General features: G+C 35.6%; 1 protein-coding gene across 5 annotated transcripts in view; it reads right to left on the bottom strand.

Moving 5' to 3' along the window:
• NBEA (neurobeachin) overlaps nt 1–20,034 on the bottom strand; it is a 453,368-nt gene that overhangs the window by 154,695 nt on the left and 278,639 nt on the right. For 4 of the 5 annotated variants that reach the window (XM_058800578.1, XM_058800579.1, XM_058800581.1 and 1 more), the window contains one exon: nt 8,768–8,911. In XM_058800578.1, coding sequence (XP_058656561.1) covers nt 8,768–8,911 — 144 coding nt within the window. Of the gene's footprint in view, nt 1–5,586; nt 5,626–8,767; nt 8,912–20,034 lie in introns of all 5 variants that reach the window. The other variant, XM_058800580.1, reaches the window with a different exon arrangement.

The following is a 20,034-nucleotide window of genomic DNA, read 5'->3' as shown; positions in this document are numbered from 1 at the left end:
ATTTGGGATAGGGACCTCACTACTGCAATGCACATATTTGCCACTTCAAAATTAGATTCATACAATGTGCTCTGCTTGAAGCTATACCTTGGAAGGACTGAGTAAATTAAGATGGTTTAGAAACTTAAGAACTTGATTGTTAATCAGTGCATCCAGATGTGAGTATTCTACACTGATGTAGTAGGACCTGCACTAGCTCCCTTCTCATTCTCAGGTAAAACTTAAGATACTTTTTCAACCTAGAAAACCTTAAGTGATGCTGAACACACTCACATAAGTAACAATTTTTCTCTCTGTGAGAGTCACTATAGCTAGCTATTTAATCAAAATGTAACAGAAAAAAATACACCCTAGAAAAGTATATTTAACGTTCAAAATGCTTAATGAACATGAACATGCTTAATGTTCATTTAAAAAAGAAAGGAGAAAGCAGAGAGAGAAGCCTGCTATAATGGTATACCACTGAAACAGGAACTCAAGTTAACAAGTCAGGAACACAAGGGATCAAATCCCAGATGCCAGTCTGAGCAAACCAGACTTGACAGGTATCTTATACAGTCCAGTTTGTGTACCTTGTCATGCCCATAGGGCTCAATTGATTAGGAATTTAAGGAAATAAGCCCTTCAGCTTTCATTCCTTCCAGTCTCCATTATGGAAAAGCTCTTCAGATAAACTGTAATTCTTGTATTTCTTGAGACCAGAGTGAACAGAAATCTTATGTTCAGATAGCGCATGATATTTTAAGGTCTATCTTATATAGATAGTAACTCCTATATTTTTGTGGGAATAAAGATATAGGTTGTTGGTTCAGCATACAACTTGACAGGTATCTTTGGAAAAATCATTTGGGATGCAGCAGTAGTTAACTTCAAAATTTTCTGAAAATATGAGTATCTCTAAACCACACCATAGCCAACCCTAGTGCAACTGAGTCTGCTAGCTAGCTGCATGTACTTCATTCCCACAGTTAGGGTAATTCAGAAGACTCTTCCACAAACATCCTTTGGTACCTATTGAAAGGAGAAGTGATGTGGCAGGCTCTGTCATTCAGCCTTTTTTCCTTACCGACCTGATTCCATTGCTGGAATTTTATTGCTTCTCAGGTCTTTACTCTTGTTTAAAAATTTGTTCAAAATGGCTTCCAGGTTCAGAAATTACAAAGACAGAGACTAACAGAGGGTGCTTACATAAACCTTGTTCCTTTAGAAAGCTGAGCTAAAGGCATGGGATGAGGCCTCCTCTGGTACAATTTCTGGTTAATTAAACCAAGACTAACCAAAATGCCTTCTTGACTGATCTGGTTGGCTTCAAAGGAAAAAAAGAAAGGCAAAAAAAGTCCTGTCCAAAGGTCAAGGAAAGTGCTTAGTTTAAACATAGATGCTGTCAATACAGTTCTGAATATATTCCTTCAACTAATCTATGGTGGGTTAGTCCCAATATGTTTCTATGAAGAATAAATAGATTTTTGCATGGGAACCAATTGCATAATGAAGATGAAAAATGGTGGAGTTTCCTTATGTCTAGGCCTGTCTTCCTGCAGTCTCCTATATATCAGGTAGCTCATCAGCTTGACCTTTGATGAATTAAGCAGTTCCATCCAGGGTGTAGCACATCAGGAAAAGGGAGAAGCTAAAGACCTATGGAGCCATAGGCTCCACTGTAGTCTAATTTTGCAGCCTTAGAAATTTCAAAAAAAGAGTTTTGCAATGTATGGAAAAACAAATTAAATAGACTGTTATCAGTGGACAGTAACAAAACATGAAGCACTCTCAGAGCCACTCATAAATACAATCCAACAGAGTTTGAACTGATTTAATTTTAAAGCTTGGAAAGCAGGAAATCTGGTTGTCATTTTAAAAGCTGAAGGTGCTCAGTCTTTGAGTTGCTGTACTAAGGTACAAAGAGAAGAGTTCTTCAAAGCTGTGCTTAGGAGCGCTATCAGATGTGACTGACAACCACCTTATAAAATATTAAGATATTTTGGATAGTATATGGAAAAAATGATTAGAACAAACACTGAGCTGTCTAAAAATAGTATGCTATAGAAACTGTGGGCCTTTTTCTTTTTCAGTGTGAAAGCCAACTACATATCAAAAGTATAATTGTTTTCAGTTTATGCCTGAATCTATACTCCAAATTAAACTCATACAAATATGTTTTTCTTTTTTTATACTTAGACTTGAGGATCAAAATCTGAATATGTAAAAAACAGAAACTATGAAAATCTGGCTGAATTAAATTTCCATGTTTGGAAGTAAAAGGCTTGTGTGGTTACGTATCTATCAGAGAATGGGAAATGGAATCACTCTTTTTCCACATTCCTGTCATTTTTCCAGACAAGCAACTGCCCCAATGAAATTCCTATCTTGAATGCTAATTTGCAATAATAATGAAGTTTGAAAGGAAAAAAAAAAACAACTACTTAGTAGTGCATGCTGAATTCAGTGAAGAGTTTCCATTTGAAAGCTTGAAAAACTAGGAGAAATATTAAGACTTTTTTGTATTTTCAATCGGAACTTTTATGTTTGCTACTTAATTTACCTATTTGTGTGTGCACATGAATATACATAATTTCATAAAGGAAAATGCGTAATGTATGGCAAAGCTTAAGGTACCATAGCCACCTCCAGGCAGAGAGAAAAAGAAAGTGAGAGTGTAAGAGAGATAAAATGGGAAGGAAGGAAGTTTCGGAAGGAAGGAAGGACGTTTCAGAAGGAAGGAAGGAAGTGTTGGAAGGAAAAGAAAAAGGAAGGAAGTGTCAGAAGGAGAGAGAGAGAGAGAGAGAAAAAGAAAGAAAGAAAGAAAGAAAGAAAGAAAGAAAGAAAGAAAGAAAGAAAGAAAGAAAGAAAGAAAGAAAGAAAGAAAGAAAGAAAGAAAGAAAGAAAGAAAGAAAGAAAGAAAGAAAGAAAGAAAGAAAGAAAGAAAGAAAGAAAGAAAGAAAGAAAGAAAGAAAGAAAGAAAGAAAGAAAGAGAAAGAAAGAAAGAAAGAAAGGAAGGACTACCTCTGGCTCTGGAAGTATCAGAAGTACAAGCTATTAGAGGCTGAGAGAGAATTATTAGGAAGCACCACTGTGTACTTGCTACAGTCCTTGCTGGCTTTCCCTTGTGGTTGTTGCTTTCTGCCCTCTGGGCCACTCCAGACCATCAGATCCACTGGAATGTGGATGGCAACTTCTGCAGGAGGAGGAGAGAATGTGATGGACAACAGGGCTCCATGGGAGAGCACACACCAGGGCAGGAGGAGAAGAGTTGGAGAGGAAAGATGAAGCACTTTGGAATCACTGTTGTGCTTTGTTCTCCAGGAGGGAGAAGGATGAAGATGATTCTTTTCCTCTACCCCTAAGTGTCCTGAGTAGGCTGTGGTCACTGCTGGAGACAATGGCAATGCTATTTGGTCCTTTCTTTCAATCCATTACTCTAACAGCAGATAATGCAACAAAAATTTCTCTGGTTGGCCTCAAATACATTATTTTTATATGCCTGAAAAATCTAATAATTTGAAAATCTGCCTTCTCAGTAGAGGCCCAAGTTTATGTTGTATTTTTTCTTTTTTTCATTAAGAAAATCTACTGTTTGCCTACCTGTTTAGTCTGTTAACAAAAACAATAGAAATAATACTACATGTATTATTAAAATTTTGAGAATGGCAACAGAAGAAAACTCAAGAAAATATGTTCCTCCTTTACTCCTTAGGAATAAGTAAGGTAAGTTCCAAACAGCTTTGCTTACCAGAGATTGTCTACACTGGTCAACTCTTGTAAAGAAAATTCTTGTCAGACTTTGGCCAAAAGAAGTGTTACCATAACTCAAAATGTATGGGTATAGATTTTAAATGTGTATTATACATCTGAAGATGAGTCAAAATATATGTTTTCCATAAAAAAAACTTATTTTGCAAGATTTTGTGGCTTTAGGTGCAGTTCCTTGATGCGTTAGTGGTTTCATTGCTGCATCTGGTCCTATGCAAGACTTCAACATAATTTCAGAAATTTAAATGAGCTGTTTGTTAAAACCTGGAATAGAAAATTTCCCCATGGGCTAAATAATTTATATTTTTTAATTTTTCTTTTTGTACTGCTATGCAACTTTTATAGTAACTCTATGTAGTACAACTTTTGGCAATATTCCAATTCTCTCTAATGACATCATCTAGAATGTTTTCATTTGGAAATTGGTCAAAATTATGATAATTTCTGTTAGTTTGTCTGAAAAGAGACAAAAGGCTTATATTGCATAGGCCACAAAACAGATGTTGATAATGTTTGTCTGGACTTCAAACAGATGACCTGGAAGTGAAAGGTCTTATATCTCATTAATAATAATACAAGCTGTCAAATCCCCCTGACCTAGTGTGTTCCTTAGCACAGGGCAGTAAGTCAATGCACTGAGCAGACTCCCAAGAAGTCTGGAGAGAAGGCTTTTCACATTTAGTCCTCAGACTGGGGTGGACTTGCTACTTGTGCTGGCTCAGATGGAAGATCTGCTCTCATTTATCAGTAATAGTGCTGCTTTCTAGAAATATTTCTACTCTGAAATTCAAAGTTGCTAAAAGTTATGGCAGTGCTGGGATGCTGCATCTGTATAAAAATTCCTGGCCTATTTGTACTAGGGGGGAGGCTTCTTCCACCTCAAGGCAGATGTCCAAGGAGAAGGGAAGATTCTGTACTGAAGGTTATGATACAGTAAGACTAAAATTCATTAAAGGCAGTTAGTGGTTTTCCTTGTGTTTATTTGGATGAGTTGCTCAATCTGCTCATATAATGGAGCAAATAACATGTATTTATTCTTGCAAAAGTGTTGTGAGGCTGTAATTCACCGTGGCTGATGAGGAAGTCAGCTTCTGAGTTGATTGAGCCCACGCAAGTAACCAGATGCCTGCCAAAGCCCTTTGTCTTCCTAAAATAACTCAAAGCATCATATCCTCCTATTTTTATTTCCTTTCTTTCTTTCTAGAAAATACTCTTTTAAAGAGTAGCAAAAGATTCTATCAAGGATCCCTTGCTTGGCTGGGGTATCTTTGCTGCTGTCAACAGCTCTATGACAAAATAGATGAAATGCGCTCCAGTTAAGAACATGTATCTTTCAAAAACGTCAAGGCTAAATTCTGCTCTCAAATGCACACAAACAAGTCTCATCAAGTGAAATGCACCTTCAGAACAAAGAGAAGAGAACATCTTCCTAAAATATAGAATTCATAAAACCTGAGTAGATCAACATTTATTTTTTTAATGACCTATTTTAATGCAAGATCAGTGCTCTGAAATAAACAACCCAGCAACCCAACCCAAACGACAAACTTTGTTAAAAGAAAACTGCATATCTACTAGATCTACTGCTTTATATCCTTGTAAAAATGCAAGGTTATAATATTAGAACACACCCACAGATTTTTCATTTTCCTAAGTATTTAAAAGCCCCACTGCAGCATTAGGAAATATAAATGGAAAAGAAATGGACAAAAGTTAGTAATATCAAGTCACTACGGTGGATTTGATTGTATTACCCAGAGATTCACAATATATTAGGAAACTGTTAAATTTGACTGAGCTATGTCAATCATTAGTTCTAACAGAGATGTGACTTGCCTCTTGAAGTGAACAGTCTGGGAAGAAAAGGAGCTAAAACTGAAACAGAAACATGTAAAATATTTTAATACATAAATGCTGAAACAAGAACAATGTCTTTCGCTAACTCATACTGCAAGACAGTTTCAATACTGCTTTTGTTAAAAATTGTGATGCAAACTTATAAGTCATAATCCTAAGACCATAATAACATGGAATCAGATTTTCATATTTTATTAAAATGTTACTTAATATAATGAAATCTGACCAACTGCAATTGCAACATATGGAATACTAAGATTATATAATAAAAATATTCAGACTATAATTATTTAAAAATTCTCCATACCATATGCAATTTATCAAAGCAAACTTTACATTGATTTGTGCCACATGGTTGATGAAAAACTATAAAGAGTCTCTGGAACAAAAGGTATGTACAGATAACTTTGTATGAACAATCTCAATCTGTTTCAAACTTCCCTTTTTTTTCAGTTTTAAGTTCATAAATCAAAATATTGTATTATTTATATCCTCTTAGTTAAAAATTTTCTAAAACCCAAGGCCTCATCTGTTTAAAGTGTGCTTTAGTTTCATGGAATAAACAATGTAAAATTGTTTTAGTTAAATGTGGACAATCTTAAATCAATTGAAACCTGGTTTATAAAGATTTTGTCTAATTCCTATCTCTTACTGAGACAATCCAAATCGTTGTAAATCAGGTTTGAATTGATTTAAGCTTTAAAGTTAAATTGGAGGCATATCTGAATATAGAAATTCCTATGTGTCATTTCACTCTGAGCAGTAACTAGATATAAATGATGCTGTGCTATGCCATAACCAGATAGATCTCAAAGATTTCCAGATCATGTATACTAAATGTACATAACTCTTTAGAATTAGACAAGAACAGACAGTGTGGCTTTATTGGGACCTGCTCTTCAGAGCTGTCAGAGATTGTTCAGGCCTTCTTAGGCCAAACCCACACCTCCTTTGCCTACTGCCTTTCTTGATTTCAGTTATTCGACTCAAGTTTCAGAGCCATGCTCTATATACTGAAAACTGGGAAAAACAGTGATATCATTGTATGGAAAATCCTGCAAAATCAGCAGCTAAAGAGAGGGTATCATGGGATTCACAGGGTTTTTACCAATGTAAAATTTACAGAAGACATGCATGATACTGTGTGTGATCATTAACTCTCAACATCAGCTCCAAAGATGAGTGAGAGCTGAGTAGCAAAGGCTGCAGTTAATCTAATGATAAAACTGAGATAGTGGAGTGTGGGTTCCTTTTGAGAAGCTCACAGGTTTTGGTACCATATGGCACCATTATCACATCACCTCACCACACTTGGAAGCAGTTTGCCTGCTCTGTTAGCATTGATAGGGAACACAAGGGCATCCTGTCAATATTTCAAAATTTTTTTTTCCACTTGCTATTATTTCTGCTTTTGCAATGCTGACAATATCTCCCGGTTTTAAGAGCAATAAAAGCAAAGGACTAGAATGACTGTGCCATGTCCTGAGGGAGCAGGAGTTGCCATCCAGCAGAAGTCTTGAGTAAAAGGATAAATTGCACATTAATTCTTAAGGACACATTGACATACTAGGTTTTTGCAGAGAGAGGTAGCTAGAGGAATAGTATTGCACCAGTATGTTTGAACAAAATGCCAGTGTTGTGGCACAGAGAAAACTTCAGTTCTGACTGAGATTTTCCAGACTAGGTAAGAATTTTTCATGCCCACTTTGCAGTTTTTTATCAGTATTTCAAATAAATGCATATTTCAGCCTCTAAACAGCCTTTTAAGCTACTATGTGCATATTTAGTTGGAAACAGTGTTCTTAGATATAAGAACTTAGCCAAAGCAGCACTGAGTTTTCCTTCTAAAAGAGAAAGGGACATTGATCAAATTATCCCACTTAGGGTCCTGCTTGATGCACTATTTTATTGACTTTAGGCAACAGTGTCTCAGCAGCAGTTTAGCTGCAGATTGAGAAAGCAAGTAGAGTGACTGTGATAATCATATACTGATGCTTGCTCCCAGATAAAAGCATCTATTTCTCCCTCTCTGCTCTGCGTTAGTTCTAAAGTACAAGATTAACTTCCACGTAGGTGATTGTTGGGGTTTTTTTGCCTTTTCATTTTTTTGTGGGATTTTTATTTGCTTTGCTTTGATTTTATTTTTATTTTTTTAATCATCTACCTATGATCTTGTCTTTGCTACAAATTTTTACTATGGTGTCAGAAGAAAGTGCAGGAGCAAAGATAGCTATTTCAGAAATTCAATTATGCAGAAAAAATCATGACATCACAAAACTCTCCTTTAGTGGAGTAGCTTAATAAAGATATTCCTAAGTAAATTAATCTAAAAAACTTCATACCACATTTAATATTTCTCCGTTTTATCCCATCTGAGAGGAGAGTGCATTTTCATCTTTCAACATGTCCTTTTTTCCAGCCTACTTCCCAGGGAAGGTAGTATCACCTCTGAGACAGAGCTGTAACAGAACCTGCTAGAAGACAGCTGAACAGATCTCACTGCACTCCCTCACCCAGGAAGGGACCAGAAGGGCTCTCTCGTGCATATTTACAGAGGGTTCATTCCCAGCTCATGTGCTAACTCCCAAAGTTCATAGCTTGGTCACAGCTCCATTCTCTCTTAGCCCTTGCTTAAAACAGGCAACTTTTTCTCTCGCTGTGACAGATGGGCTGAGACACTGCGGATCCCCCTTAACTCCATCACTGAGAGAACTGGGTGCCAGCAGGAGGGCAGGTGTCTCTGCACAGGCTGTGTGGCACTTGGGATCAGGCACAAGCACACTCTGACTCACAAACCCCTGACTTGTGGAATGAGTCCATTTACACTTTAACAGACAAAAAAAAAAGAAAAAAAAAAGAAAAAAAAAAGGCTTCATATTGGTATTTACAGACTTTTCAACAAGTGACTGTTGCTAATAAAAGCACTTCAGGTATTGCTATTTCTACCATCTCTGCTCAAAGTCTGTGCAATGGGCAAATGCTTTGTACTCACTGCCCATACCTCATGGAAGTAGAGAGGAAGCAATAAAATCTGAAATGCAAAGAATCTGTTCATATTGCAATTGTATGCTTAGCTGTGAATATTAAGACATTAACCACAAAAGTTAAGAGCTAACAACCGTTTGACTTTTAGCTTAGTTCTAATGAAAAGTATAATTACCTGCCAGGTTATCAATCTCTTTTTCTTGGAGCAGGCTAACAGCATCATCATCTCCTTCCAGCATAAGCTCTGTTTCTGCATTCTGATTTACCACAGCTTGACTTCGGAAAGTTTTCTTTGACTTCACTACATCCTCTTCAGTGCCTAAAAAGAGTTACAAATGTTGTGAATTTACCTGAATAATATTTTAAATATAAAACAATGACAGTCAAGTAGTAAAAACATTACAGTATAAATCATCTTTATCAAAAAGAAAAGAAGGAACATTTTCTAAAACTTTACCAAGGTTTACAAAATATGCAGGTCTATTCTGTTTTCTGTCCTGTCCCAAATAAAATACAAATTTTTCCACAAAGACTCTCCTGGTTTTAATAATTGCTATTTACTTTGTGTTCAATGTTGTTCCATTAGTTTTCCACCTGCAACAAATTCAGCAGGAATTTCTTTTGGGTTCCTGGTGCCCTGACTTTGACTGACCTGAGAGCACAAGCCACCTACTCTAAATAAAGAAGCTGCTTTCAGGAATCAAAATCTCTCAGGATTTTTGACTTTTCAGATAGGAGGTACAGAGTGGTGAAGTAGAAGTTGGTTTGTCTCTGATACACAGTAACAGCAAGGTAGGCTATGCCGAGATTCAGAAAAGACAGAAAAAAAGGACAAGCGCGGTGAGGGAACTGTGGTGCACATCTGTGTGTGTGTTTTTAAGCAACACAATAAAAATGGCAGTACGTGGACATGTGCCAATTACCTAAAGGTTTTCATGGATAATATTCATTTTTCTTGACTACAGTTGGCTTTTTCTATTCAGCCTGATGGTTCCTTATGGCAGGAGATTTAACTTATTGAATTTTGGGAATATCTTATTGGAACTTGCCTGATTTTATTCTTATGATGCAAAAAATAAATCCTAGTGTGGTAAAATGACAGAATCATAATTAGGTTTTATATCATAAATAACTTGCATGTTACTGTTGTGACCTCCTCATAGTATTTCTTAGCTTGGAAGAGGTCATAAATTTTATTTTCAGTACTATGGACTCACAGTAGCCTCAGACAAGAAAGATTTCTATTTTTTTTCTTAAGCAGAAAATCCTGCATCTTCACCTTGGACCATACAAGACCTGGGCATCTCCACTGCTGTCAATCAAGAAGTAAACCCTCTAAACTATCTCTCTTTTTGGGTAGGATAATTTGGAAATTTGCTTCCTAGTAAGCTACAGAATGAGTGTGAAAATAGGCAAAACTACGCACATGTGGATTTTGCTTGTCTTCTACAATGCCTGAATTTAAACAGGATGAAAACTATCATGGCAGATGCAAAATGCTGAGGTAAAGTCCACTAAGAGACATTGCCCCCTATTAATACAGGGCAACTAAGAAGAATACAGTAAGCAGACAGGTTAGTGAAGAGAGATACATGGAATGGAATTGATGGATCAGGCAGTTTTGTTATTGCAAGCAGTTGGGAAGACACTATGATTTTACCTCCTACTCTTAAGAGTCTTTTAATTAGCTTGTGCACAGGAGAGTCACACCACATAAATAAAAATGCTGGAGGCATATCTTTGAGGGAGTGTTTACTCTGTTTGAAGATCACTGCTAACATGCCACTTCATCACAGGCTGAGAAAACTCATGTTTTATGTGCCCTAACATTAAGTTTTTCGGATACTATTGCTATTAACTCATTTGCTGGTTCTGAAACTACATTCTGAAACTCAGAAACGGCGAAGAGAAACAAGTAATCAAACCCCCATTTTCTTCACCAAGCTCAAAATTAGGTACTTGTTTGCTGTTATCTCCATTAGGACCATTCTGATAGCGATTAAGATGGTGCTGCTGTATTTTAAATATGCTGTGTTTTGCAGTGTTTACTTATTAGGCTATGATTATTACCTCACTTGTTTTTTAAGGTTTTTACTTAACTAGCTACAACTATTTGCCCAATTTAAAACTTGTTCAATTAACTAATTGTTGGAAAAGTTTTCAGTATTAGTACAAGTTTTGGGGTTTTTTTTTGTTTGTTTGTTTGGTTTGTATTTATTTTTTCTTCCTTCTTCACAAAAAGAAGTAAGAATGGTAGGAGTTAGGAAAAAACCACAAAAAAGTTATGTGCTGTAACAGATTTTCAGTTGCATTATGTCAGAATTATTCTGCATATTAAATCAGTAGGTCTGGATCTTGGTATATTTCTGTTTACAGTGAGGGAGTTGAGCATCATTTGCCACAAATAATAACTCCTGTTGTGACACCAGAGGAGACTGGGCCTGAGATGAACTAACATGGTGGAGGAAGAAAGCACCAAAACACTGTTCCCTTCCTTTTTGGTAGCTCTAATCAGTTTTATGTAAGTTCCTGAGCTTTATAAAACAAGATAATCAAATTAACTGATTGAAAAGCACTAATCTGGAGTAAGAATATCTTCAAAAATATCTTCAGAAACTGATTTATGACAATTCTATAAAATTATTTATGCATGGAAATATTTTTTTAAATTACCAGGAAGAAACTCCCAAGCTCCAAATCATTACTAACATTTAAACTACATGCAAAGAACTTGAAATTAGGGTATTTTAAATTCTTTGTGATGAGTGTACCAGATTACAGAAATATTGCCAGACACAGGTGTAAAAAACACGGTAGAGTAGAAGGCATTAAATTAGTTTGGCAAATTCAGAGCTTAGCAACAAGACAAATATATATATATAATCCATTCTGGATTATAATATTAAAAATACATTTGTTTCTATGAAGTATAATAGATAGTCCTTCTTTGTCTTGATGGAAAAAACCCCTCTGGTTTGGCCGTTGTTAAAATTTATCACTCTGTTGAGTGCACCTTAGTTTTGCTGTACTGTACCAAACATCTATCTAAATGAAAGTGTACAGGACCTGGAGTTGCCCTTCAATCACTATATCCTTTATGAATTAGAGTTCCATTTATCAAAATTACAGCAAGAAGAGTAAGGTCTCACAGGGCTGTCTCATTACAAGGCTTGTAAACACTGTCCTTACAAAGAAGTGGTTTAACACCTAACAAATCAAAAACTGATTGGGAATAGAATTTATTTGAGATCATCTATCTTCGGAAGACGTGCTGTACTGAGTGCACTTCGTGGCCTTTCTAGCCATTCATCAAGAAATTAACAAGCTAATACCACAGACCACCAGATCTCCTTGGATCCTGAAATATGAAATACGTTCAAAACAGATCTGTCACAGATGTTCTATTTTTATATTTCAAGACAACTTCAAAAAAATTTTAAAACAAGAGAAACTCTCTGAATAACAGAAAGAGGAAAAACAACTTGTCTCTTTAAAACCAGACAACAAACTGAATAAAAAATTATATGACATAAAATGATGTCTATTATTGTTAACAATGATATAAAAAGAAGAAATGAATAAATAAATATTTGATATTTCGGTGTGTTGGAAAAAAATCAAAACAATTTTTTTTTTCAAAGCTTCAGAAAAATTACTATGAAATTAAATCTATGGCCAGACATTTAATTTCAAAATTTTTAGCACACAAGGACCCTGTGTTCTAAAGACACAAAATGAAATTGTATTAAGTCTAATTAGAATATGTTTCAAATCCATTAAAAAAAGAAAACATAAAACAAAACTAGATGTCATTTCAAGAAAGCAGTGTTGTGACACTGGAGGGCACAGAACCAGAATTGGCAGATGCTATCAGCTCTTGTCCTTATTAAGTTCCTTCTTAAGAGATATTTTAAGGGATAGACTTAAGGGATAGACTGGGATTTGGAAAGGAGCCTTGAAGCAAGCAGCTAAGTATTTCTTAAAACTACATTTTGCAAAGATTTTGGAGACAACAAGTCACTCAGATTGCCCTGAAGTCCAGCTGGATTTGGTGACTTAACTTTCTTGAAACTTAAAAGCTCTGTCTTAAACATATTTCAAAAGAATTTATGCACAGGACTGGATAAGTTGTTAAAAAATCCTTCTTTCATTACACTTAATTATTTTTGTAAATGCGCATGATACAAACTGTCTTTCTGCAGTATTTTCAGGATAACTGAAAACAGCTCACTTTTAAAAGGAATTAAAGAAACCAACCAAAATTCCTCTATAAAACCTCAATATTCATGGGAAGATGTGTATTTTTTAGGTCTGAAAGACTGTATAAGCTGCACAGTTAACTTGTTCAGCATTGCCAAGTACGTAACAATCTTTCTTCTAGTAGCATAACTTTTCCTTAAACAGAAACTATTAAGCAGTCAAAAAGAACCAAACATAAAAACCAAAACCACAACCAAAACAACAACAGCGAACCAAACACAAAAACCAAAACCACAACCAAAACAACAACAGCAAACCAAACAAAAGCCACCAAAAAACTCCCTCCCAAAAAAGAACCATAAAAACCATTACCACAACCCCTCAAAATATATTCCCTAATAATTTCCCTAATAAGAATAGGAGAATCTAATGTTAATTTTCAGCTACAGCCACTAGAAATATTTAAAATAGGCAATACTTTATGAAACAGGGGTGGGCTAGGTGAGTGTTTTCATTATGTTATTCGAATATTTAAGTCTCTATTTTCAACTAAATCAATGAATTCCCTGCTGGGTTCTGTAGGTCACAACAGGTTCTAGGGATGCAATCTACATTTCAAAGACACTGTAAGGGACCAGATCCAAAAAACCTGTCCCTAAAAAAAATTTCAAAATTAGCAGTACAAACACAGTATATTATTGATTTATTTTATGTTTATGTACTTATTTCATAAAGAATTAAACTAATTACTCTGATTTAGTTGAACACTGTGAGCTCTCTCTTCTATTCATTCAGTATATATCCAAATATAGTGTTTTATACTTTTTTCCTTCTGCATTTAGTAAAAAATGAGGTTAAAAATGTGGTTATTTCTAAGAAAAGTTTGCTTGGTAATACTGTGGCCAACAAAAGGAGACTACTGCTTCTTATAAAGTTGTTTCCATAGTTTACTTCAACGAATTACCGATAAGGCAATTTATGTAGTGAGTGCTCTTTGATCTTTGAAGAGAGATGGCAGAATGGAAAGTTAACCTCATTTTAATGTTACCTAAATATACTGACAGGAAATTCTAATGTTTCCAAACATCTGGAAATCTGCTTCATGGGATGGTGTTCTTCTTTTCTATAAGAAACTTTTTTCATATACTGTCTTTTACAGTTTTATGTGGCTTCTAAAGGAGCATTTGACATAAGTAAAGTCTGTTCTCTTTACAGTAAAATGCTGCATTTAATTAAAAACTCTCTTTTATAGTGGCTAAAGTAGAGTTTCTGCAAAGCTTACCTCTCCTCAGAAAGTTTTAAGGGTAAACTTGCTTTTTACTCCTTACAGATCTTACAGTATGTACTGCTCTGTGGAGCACTGATTTTCTTGCTGAATTTTTGTCACATAAGGTAGTTTCCACTGATTTGTTGAATAAAGGAATTCAGAATTAGTTCCTCACAGGAGGCTACCTGACAGTTCATTATGTGAACCATGAAATCGTATCACAGGTGAAATATAATTTATCAACAGAGTTTGGAAGAAAAAAGCATTTTTTTTTGAGAGTTTTTTTTCTTTATTTCATGAACTATCTTCTACAGGAAGAACCAAGCTTATTTATGGACAAAATGAAAATGTACCACTATTACCTACATTTTTTGTTCATGCAACACTCATAATAGTTAAAAATACTTAGAAAAAGAAAAAGATTTGCTAGATAATCTGTCTTCCTGCTTTGTATATTCTAGCATACATAAAGCTTTCATTGCTAATCTTCAGTAACTTAATTAGGCACCGGTACCCTCGCAGCGGTCACAGTTATGGAGAGCAGCTGCCTGGGAGTCTGCAAAGTGACCTCTACAAAACCCAGCGAGATTAAATCATCGACATGGTCACCACTCTATCTCAGCCTTGTGCCTTTCTGCAGGACTCGGGAGCCAGCCTTCCCCAGGCTGTGCTCTCTCCCTGGGAAACGCGCCCCACCTATCCCTGGGTCGGCTCAAGGGACACAACTTTTGGCTCTGGGCGGCAGCCCAGGGCTGGCACATCACAGCCAGCCCCAACAAGCTGTCCCCACCTGTGCCTGCTGGGGCTGTTATTTAAATTGCAATATGTTTCTGCAACGGGCAGCTTTGACTGGCATATAATTCAGTTTTCCCCAGAGAATCAGAGAAGTGACTGTTGATAAAGGAAGGCTGGTTTAAATAGGTTTAATAAAAACCAGAGAAAGCTAAATCACATTTTCATTATTAGGGATCTTTAAAGAAATGAGGAAGAAAAACGATGAAAATTCATAGAAATTAAAATTTGCATATATTTGTATTGGAAATTGCTTCCACCAAAAGTAAAACCAAATAGCATTTTTGTTTTCTATAATGGATAAGTACCTGAAAATTTAATCATAGACATCCCATCAATTTTTCTCTAATTTTTATATCTAATATCTGACCAAATTATCTTCTTCATATAAGTAATTTGTAAATAAATACTTAACTGCTTTATATTTTTTCCTTTTCATATTCTCAGATGCTTTGCACTGTAAAACGAGACTGACACAGACTATGCCAACAAGGATATTGAGAATACAGGCAAGGCCAAAGCAAACATGTTTCTCAGATGAGGTTGAGGGATTTTAAAAAATAAATAGTTGTAGTCAAAGTGTTTTATATTAATAAAAAGGGTCCCTCATAAAAATAAAAGTTGAAGTACCATGTTAGGCACTCTTTTTTTTCCTGTTGTTTTTTCCTGTTTTTCCAGACACAAAAACTGAGATTCAGAGTGGTCGTGAAATTTATTTTTAGCAGTTGTCAAAATTGGCTTAATATATATTTGAGATTTCAGGATTTCTGAGCGCATGAGAGGGATCCTGCACTGATTCAGCCCTGACCATAAACAGCCAGTGGATGACAGACTCAGATGTTCCCAGTCCAGCAAATATTCCAATGCATTTCAGGCTTCTGAAAGGCAACTCCCATTCTGACTGGAACCAGAGGAAGCCCCTCAAATGGGAACTAACAACACTCAAATGTTTATATTTCGATTAAGATGTAGTTTGCTATAACGCGTACACAGAGGAATGGATTCATATTTCATGACTGACAACCTTTACAGATCCCTGATAGTTTGAAGGGCAGCATTTTGGCATATACTGTAGTTTGCTAAATTGCAGAAAGAAACCAAATTCTTCTGTGGATAATTTCAACAGACAAAGATGATAAACAAGAAAAATAATTAAGAGCAATAAAATTTTCCTAGGTGTGTTTCTAGCCATTTAAAAAAATAGTAATAGCTGAGAGGAAAATATCTACATCACACCAACAGTTATTGCTCAGTGGAAAGGACATCAAGGACACTTGCAAGTAAGAGAATTGGATCAATATTAACGCGATTTTCATTTCATGCTTCCCCAACTCCAGTAAGCTGACAATATACTCTGATTATGTGAACTGCCTCTGAGTAACATAGAAAAGGTTATTATAGCAAGAGGTGGAAATGGAATGCACTTTTTATATTGACAGGTCTGCTAATAGAGTGTACTGATTTTCAAAGGCATGCAATGTGTTTTCACAATTTGGTTTTGACAGCAAAAAGAAATTTCATTTATTCTTGATTCAAGATATTCACATGTAAGCAAAGGTTCCTTAAGACAGGCCACTGAGGAGGGAAATCAAACTATTCGAATAGGAAAATTTAATTAATAGGGCAAGAAAGAAAAGGTGATTGAATTTCAATATGTATGACATGATAATGAAACAATGGAATAAATTTGCTAAACAAGGCACTCTATGCTTTTGACACAGCATCTGATAAAACCTTTTTAAGATGACATAAAAGTGAAAAGCATGCCTATGCCACATCTTAAAGTTGAGGCCTGGATTATGTCTGGAAAGTTTTAGATTAGTTCCTAAGCAACATTCCCCAGGGAAAAAAACATGTTCTGACTATCTGCTTGCAGACCTTAAAGCCAGGATCAATGTAGCCACTCTTCTAAACTGGCACACTCCATACTGAGGAACTGCAACCACATATGCTGGCCTTAATTTTGCTTTCTGTTCACAAAACCAAAAAAAATTCTAATTGAAAAGCCTAACAATGATAAAACCTTGGAAATAAATGAAATACTCTTTGAAAATACAAACACTTGATAATGCAGTGACATAGAAGAAATGGCATGGCATTTAATGAAATTCCATGAAAAGAAAGTGGCAACCCTCTCTATGACAGGGATTTGGAACCACATTAAGATCCCTTTTTAGTCAAGCCACTCTATTATTCTATGAAATGTTATCTTACCTCCCAAACCAGGGTATTCTACCCCAATATTTCTAACCCTTACTTATTTAAAAATTAGTGTCTCCAAACCGTGTGACTGGTCCTAACCTGAATATTTTAAAAAGAAAATGCATACTACACATCTGCAAGTTTTTAATTCTTCCTTTCTGTGGCCATGAGTGATTATGTCTTTGCAAGAAGGCAATTTTTCCCCTCATCACTTAAGCTTTTGCTCTCAGATCCAAAAAAATATTGGCTCTTTGGAAACAGCACTGTACAGAGCCTTAATAGGACAGCAAAAAAGAAAAAAAATCTCTAGTGCAGGCAATGAATGTGTAGGAAGTAATTTTAAAATTTTTTATAGTAACTATCATAATTCTGGCAGGTACGCAACCGTTTCAATTTCTATCAAAACTACTTATTTACAGAAGAAAGCTTCAACAGCTCATGATCAGTGCTTTGAGAGACCCATTTGCCAACATATCTGAAATTACATTATCTTTCTGGAATGGTAACCTTTTCAAGTGAAACTCATCTGAAGGCATACAGAAATACCATCTTATACAGTCTTTACACAGACAAAATCTCCTAAACATGACGTAATGTCACATAACATAATGTTTCCTTAAAGGATTGTCAATGTTATATATAAATAATAATTTTTTCAATATAAAAATGTCATTAGAACATCTACATTTACTTTCTAGACTCCCACTGGTTCAGTGTGCTGCACTGTGGCAATTATGTGTTCAAATGCACGTTTTTCCTCATGTAGACCACCACATCTCCAGAAATGGTTTACATATTTTCACTCAGCAGCTAAAGTAGCTGGTGGGAAGAATTGCTCCTATTTCAGCATAGATCAATGCCTATAGCAACACCAGACAAAGGGCAGCACCCACAGGATATGCACATTTGTGAGGCTTCATTGTGGCTCTAACACTGCAATATTTGTGTTTAAATCTTAGAGCTGCTAAGGGACTACACTCTAGTAGCAGCAGACAGCCCTTATGTTTGGGCCAGGCTGCTGTAAACACGTAAGTTCCTCCAAGCTGTAAATAATCTAGCAATAGTAGTTGTACCTCAAAGTTATCTATCCAGATAGCAATTATTAATCAAATTAAAATCAAAGCTTTGCAATTTTCTTGATTTTGAACACATTGTACTCCACAGTTTTAAAAAAATTACTTTCTAATTTTTTTTTTTAGCAAAAATAGCTGCAGTTATAGAACATCTTTGTTTCATGCAGACCAGCAGATGAAGAGTGAAAGAGTAATGGTACACAAGACATGAGATTCTGAGGGTCTATCATTAAAACAACTCAATGAGATAATTGAAGTGGGTGAACAGTAATCACTGCCCCAGGTAGAAGGCCAGAGTGTGTATTAAGAAGAGCTAACCCACAAAAATCTAAGCAGCAGTCAGCAGTAAAGAAAAAAGGAGAGCAGTATTCTATTTCACTTTCCATTAAGCTGCCATGTGGGGTCTGTGACGTCTTTCATTCTGCTTCACAAATATTACAAGAGAGAACAAATCTTGCATGCAACTGCAGGGATATTTGCAAAATTTCTATGTTTATGTTAAATATGCAAGCACTATAACATTATCTTCCATTTAGATGAGAGCTGAGATGATATTTAGATAATATGACCAGCTTTTTAAGGGCAAAGGGTTGAATGATTTGTGCTATTCGGCAAAAAGGACACCAATAAAAGACTTTTTGAGTTTTATGCATAGTTCTTTCAGCTGTGAAAGTGTATCTATTGAACATGATGTTCAGGGTATTATGCAAACACACCAGGAGATGTACTCTTTAGGCACACTGTAAGGATAAGAAAAACATCATATCATTGTGTAATGTGCATGATACAAAAAAGAAACTTAAACTGGAAACATGCATAATATGCTGGCTGATAGAATTCTTAACAAGGGGTGTTCCTTATCATGCTGCTTATTTGAGTACTGTATTTGAGAACTTTTTCCATGAAATGCATTTGGTTTTCTTTTACCACCCTCATCCCTGCCTGTAACTTGCACCATGCTGAAGCCCACAAAAAAATCCAGTTTGTCTCATTACAGTGGTACTTTTTGTGTGTATTTCTAAACCAACACTATAAAATAACGAAATACACAAAATAAGTGGTATTGAAGAATTCACTGTACTTGTAAGGATATGGAATAGCCATTGCATATATACCTAAATCTTAATTTCTTGTGTACAAATCTTACTCTATACATAAAATGTCTACAAGAATTTTCATGTGATAGAATAGAAATCAATTTTATGTGATAAACGTTAAATAGTGCAATGTAAAAAAATGAGTAAAAATACTTGGTCATCTTAAAATTTATACTGTTTCTGAAAATTAATTCCCTTATTTTCAAAATCTATACATACCAGTTTCCTTTTCTTTGGGAAAGACAAGGAATCACCTATACTGAAGGGATTCCTAGACTCTTATATTTGTTTAACCCTTGCAGGTAGCCCAGAGGCTCACAAAAACCTGAGCCCGGTGCCTAAAAGCCTCTCACTGACCATCAGAAAGAGTGGGACAGAAAAGCCTTTTTAGATCTACAGTGTGATCTCCTAATTATCCTTATGCAAAGGGCGCAGCACTGCTGAAATAATGCCCCTCCATTCCACTCATGTGCTTGACATGCCATCCTTGCCAAGTCTTCAGAAAACACTAATGATACATATTCCCACTTACATACAAAGTGGGGAATGGGACCCTGCAGTGAAGACATTGAGAATAAGAAGAGTGGAGAAAACTTAGGAAAGGAGTATTTTATGTTTTTAACTATTGCCAAAGGAGATTTTTAATGTGCTGTTACTCCTTAATAGAGAGTTTTAAAGCACAAAACCCAGGGAACTAGAAAAACACATGTTAAAATCTGAGTCCCAAGACCTACATTCACCTAGCTTTGAAGGACTCTGAAGGACTATTATTAGACTTTCACTGACAGAATGTTCTTCTGAAATGTTTCTA

Source organism: Ammospiza caudacuta, chromosome 2, assembly GCF_027887145.1.
Source record: "Ammospiza caudacuta isolate bAmmCau1 chromosome 2, bAmmCau1.pri, whole genome shotgun sequence".
NCBI classification, from domain to species: domain Eukaryota; kingdom Metazoa; phylum Chordata; class Aves; order Passeriformes; family Passerellidae; genus Ammospiza; species Ammospiza caudacuta.
This window is presented reverse-complemented; position numbering and strand designations above follow the sequence as displayed.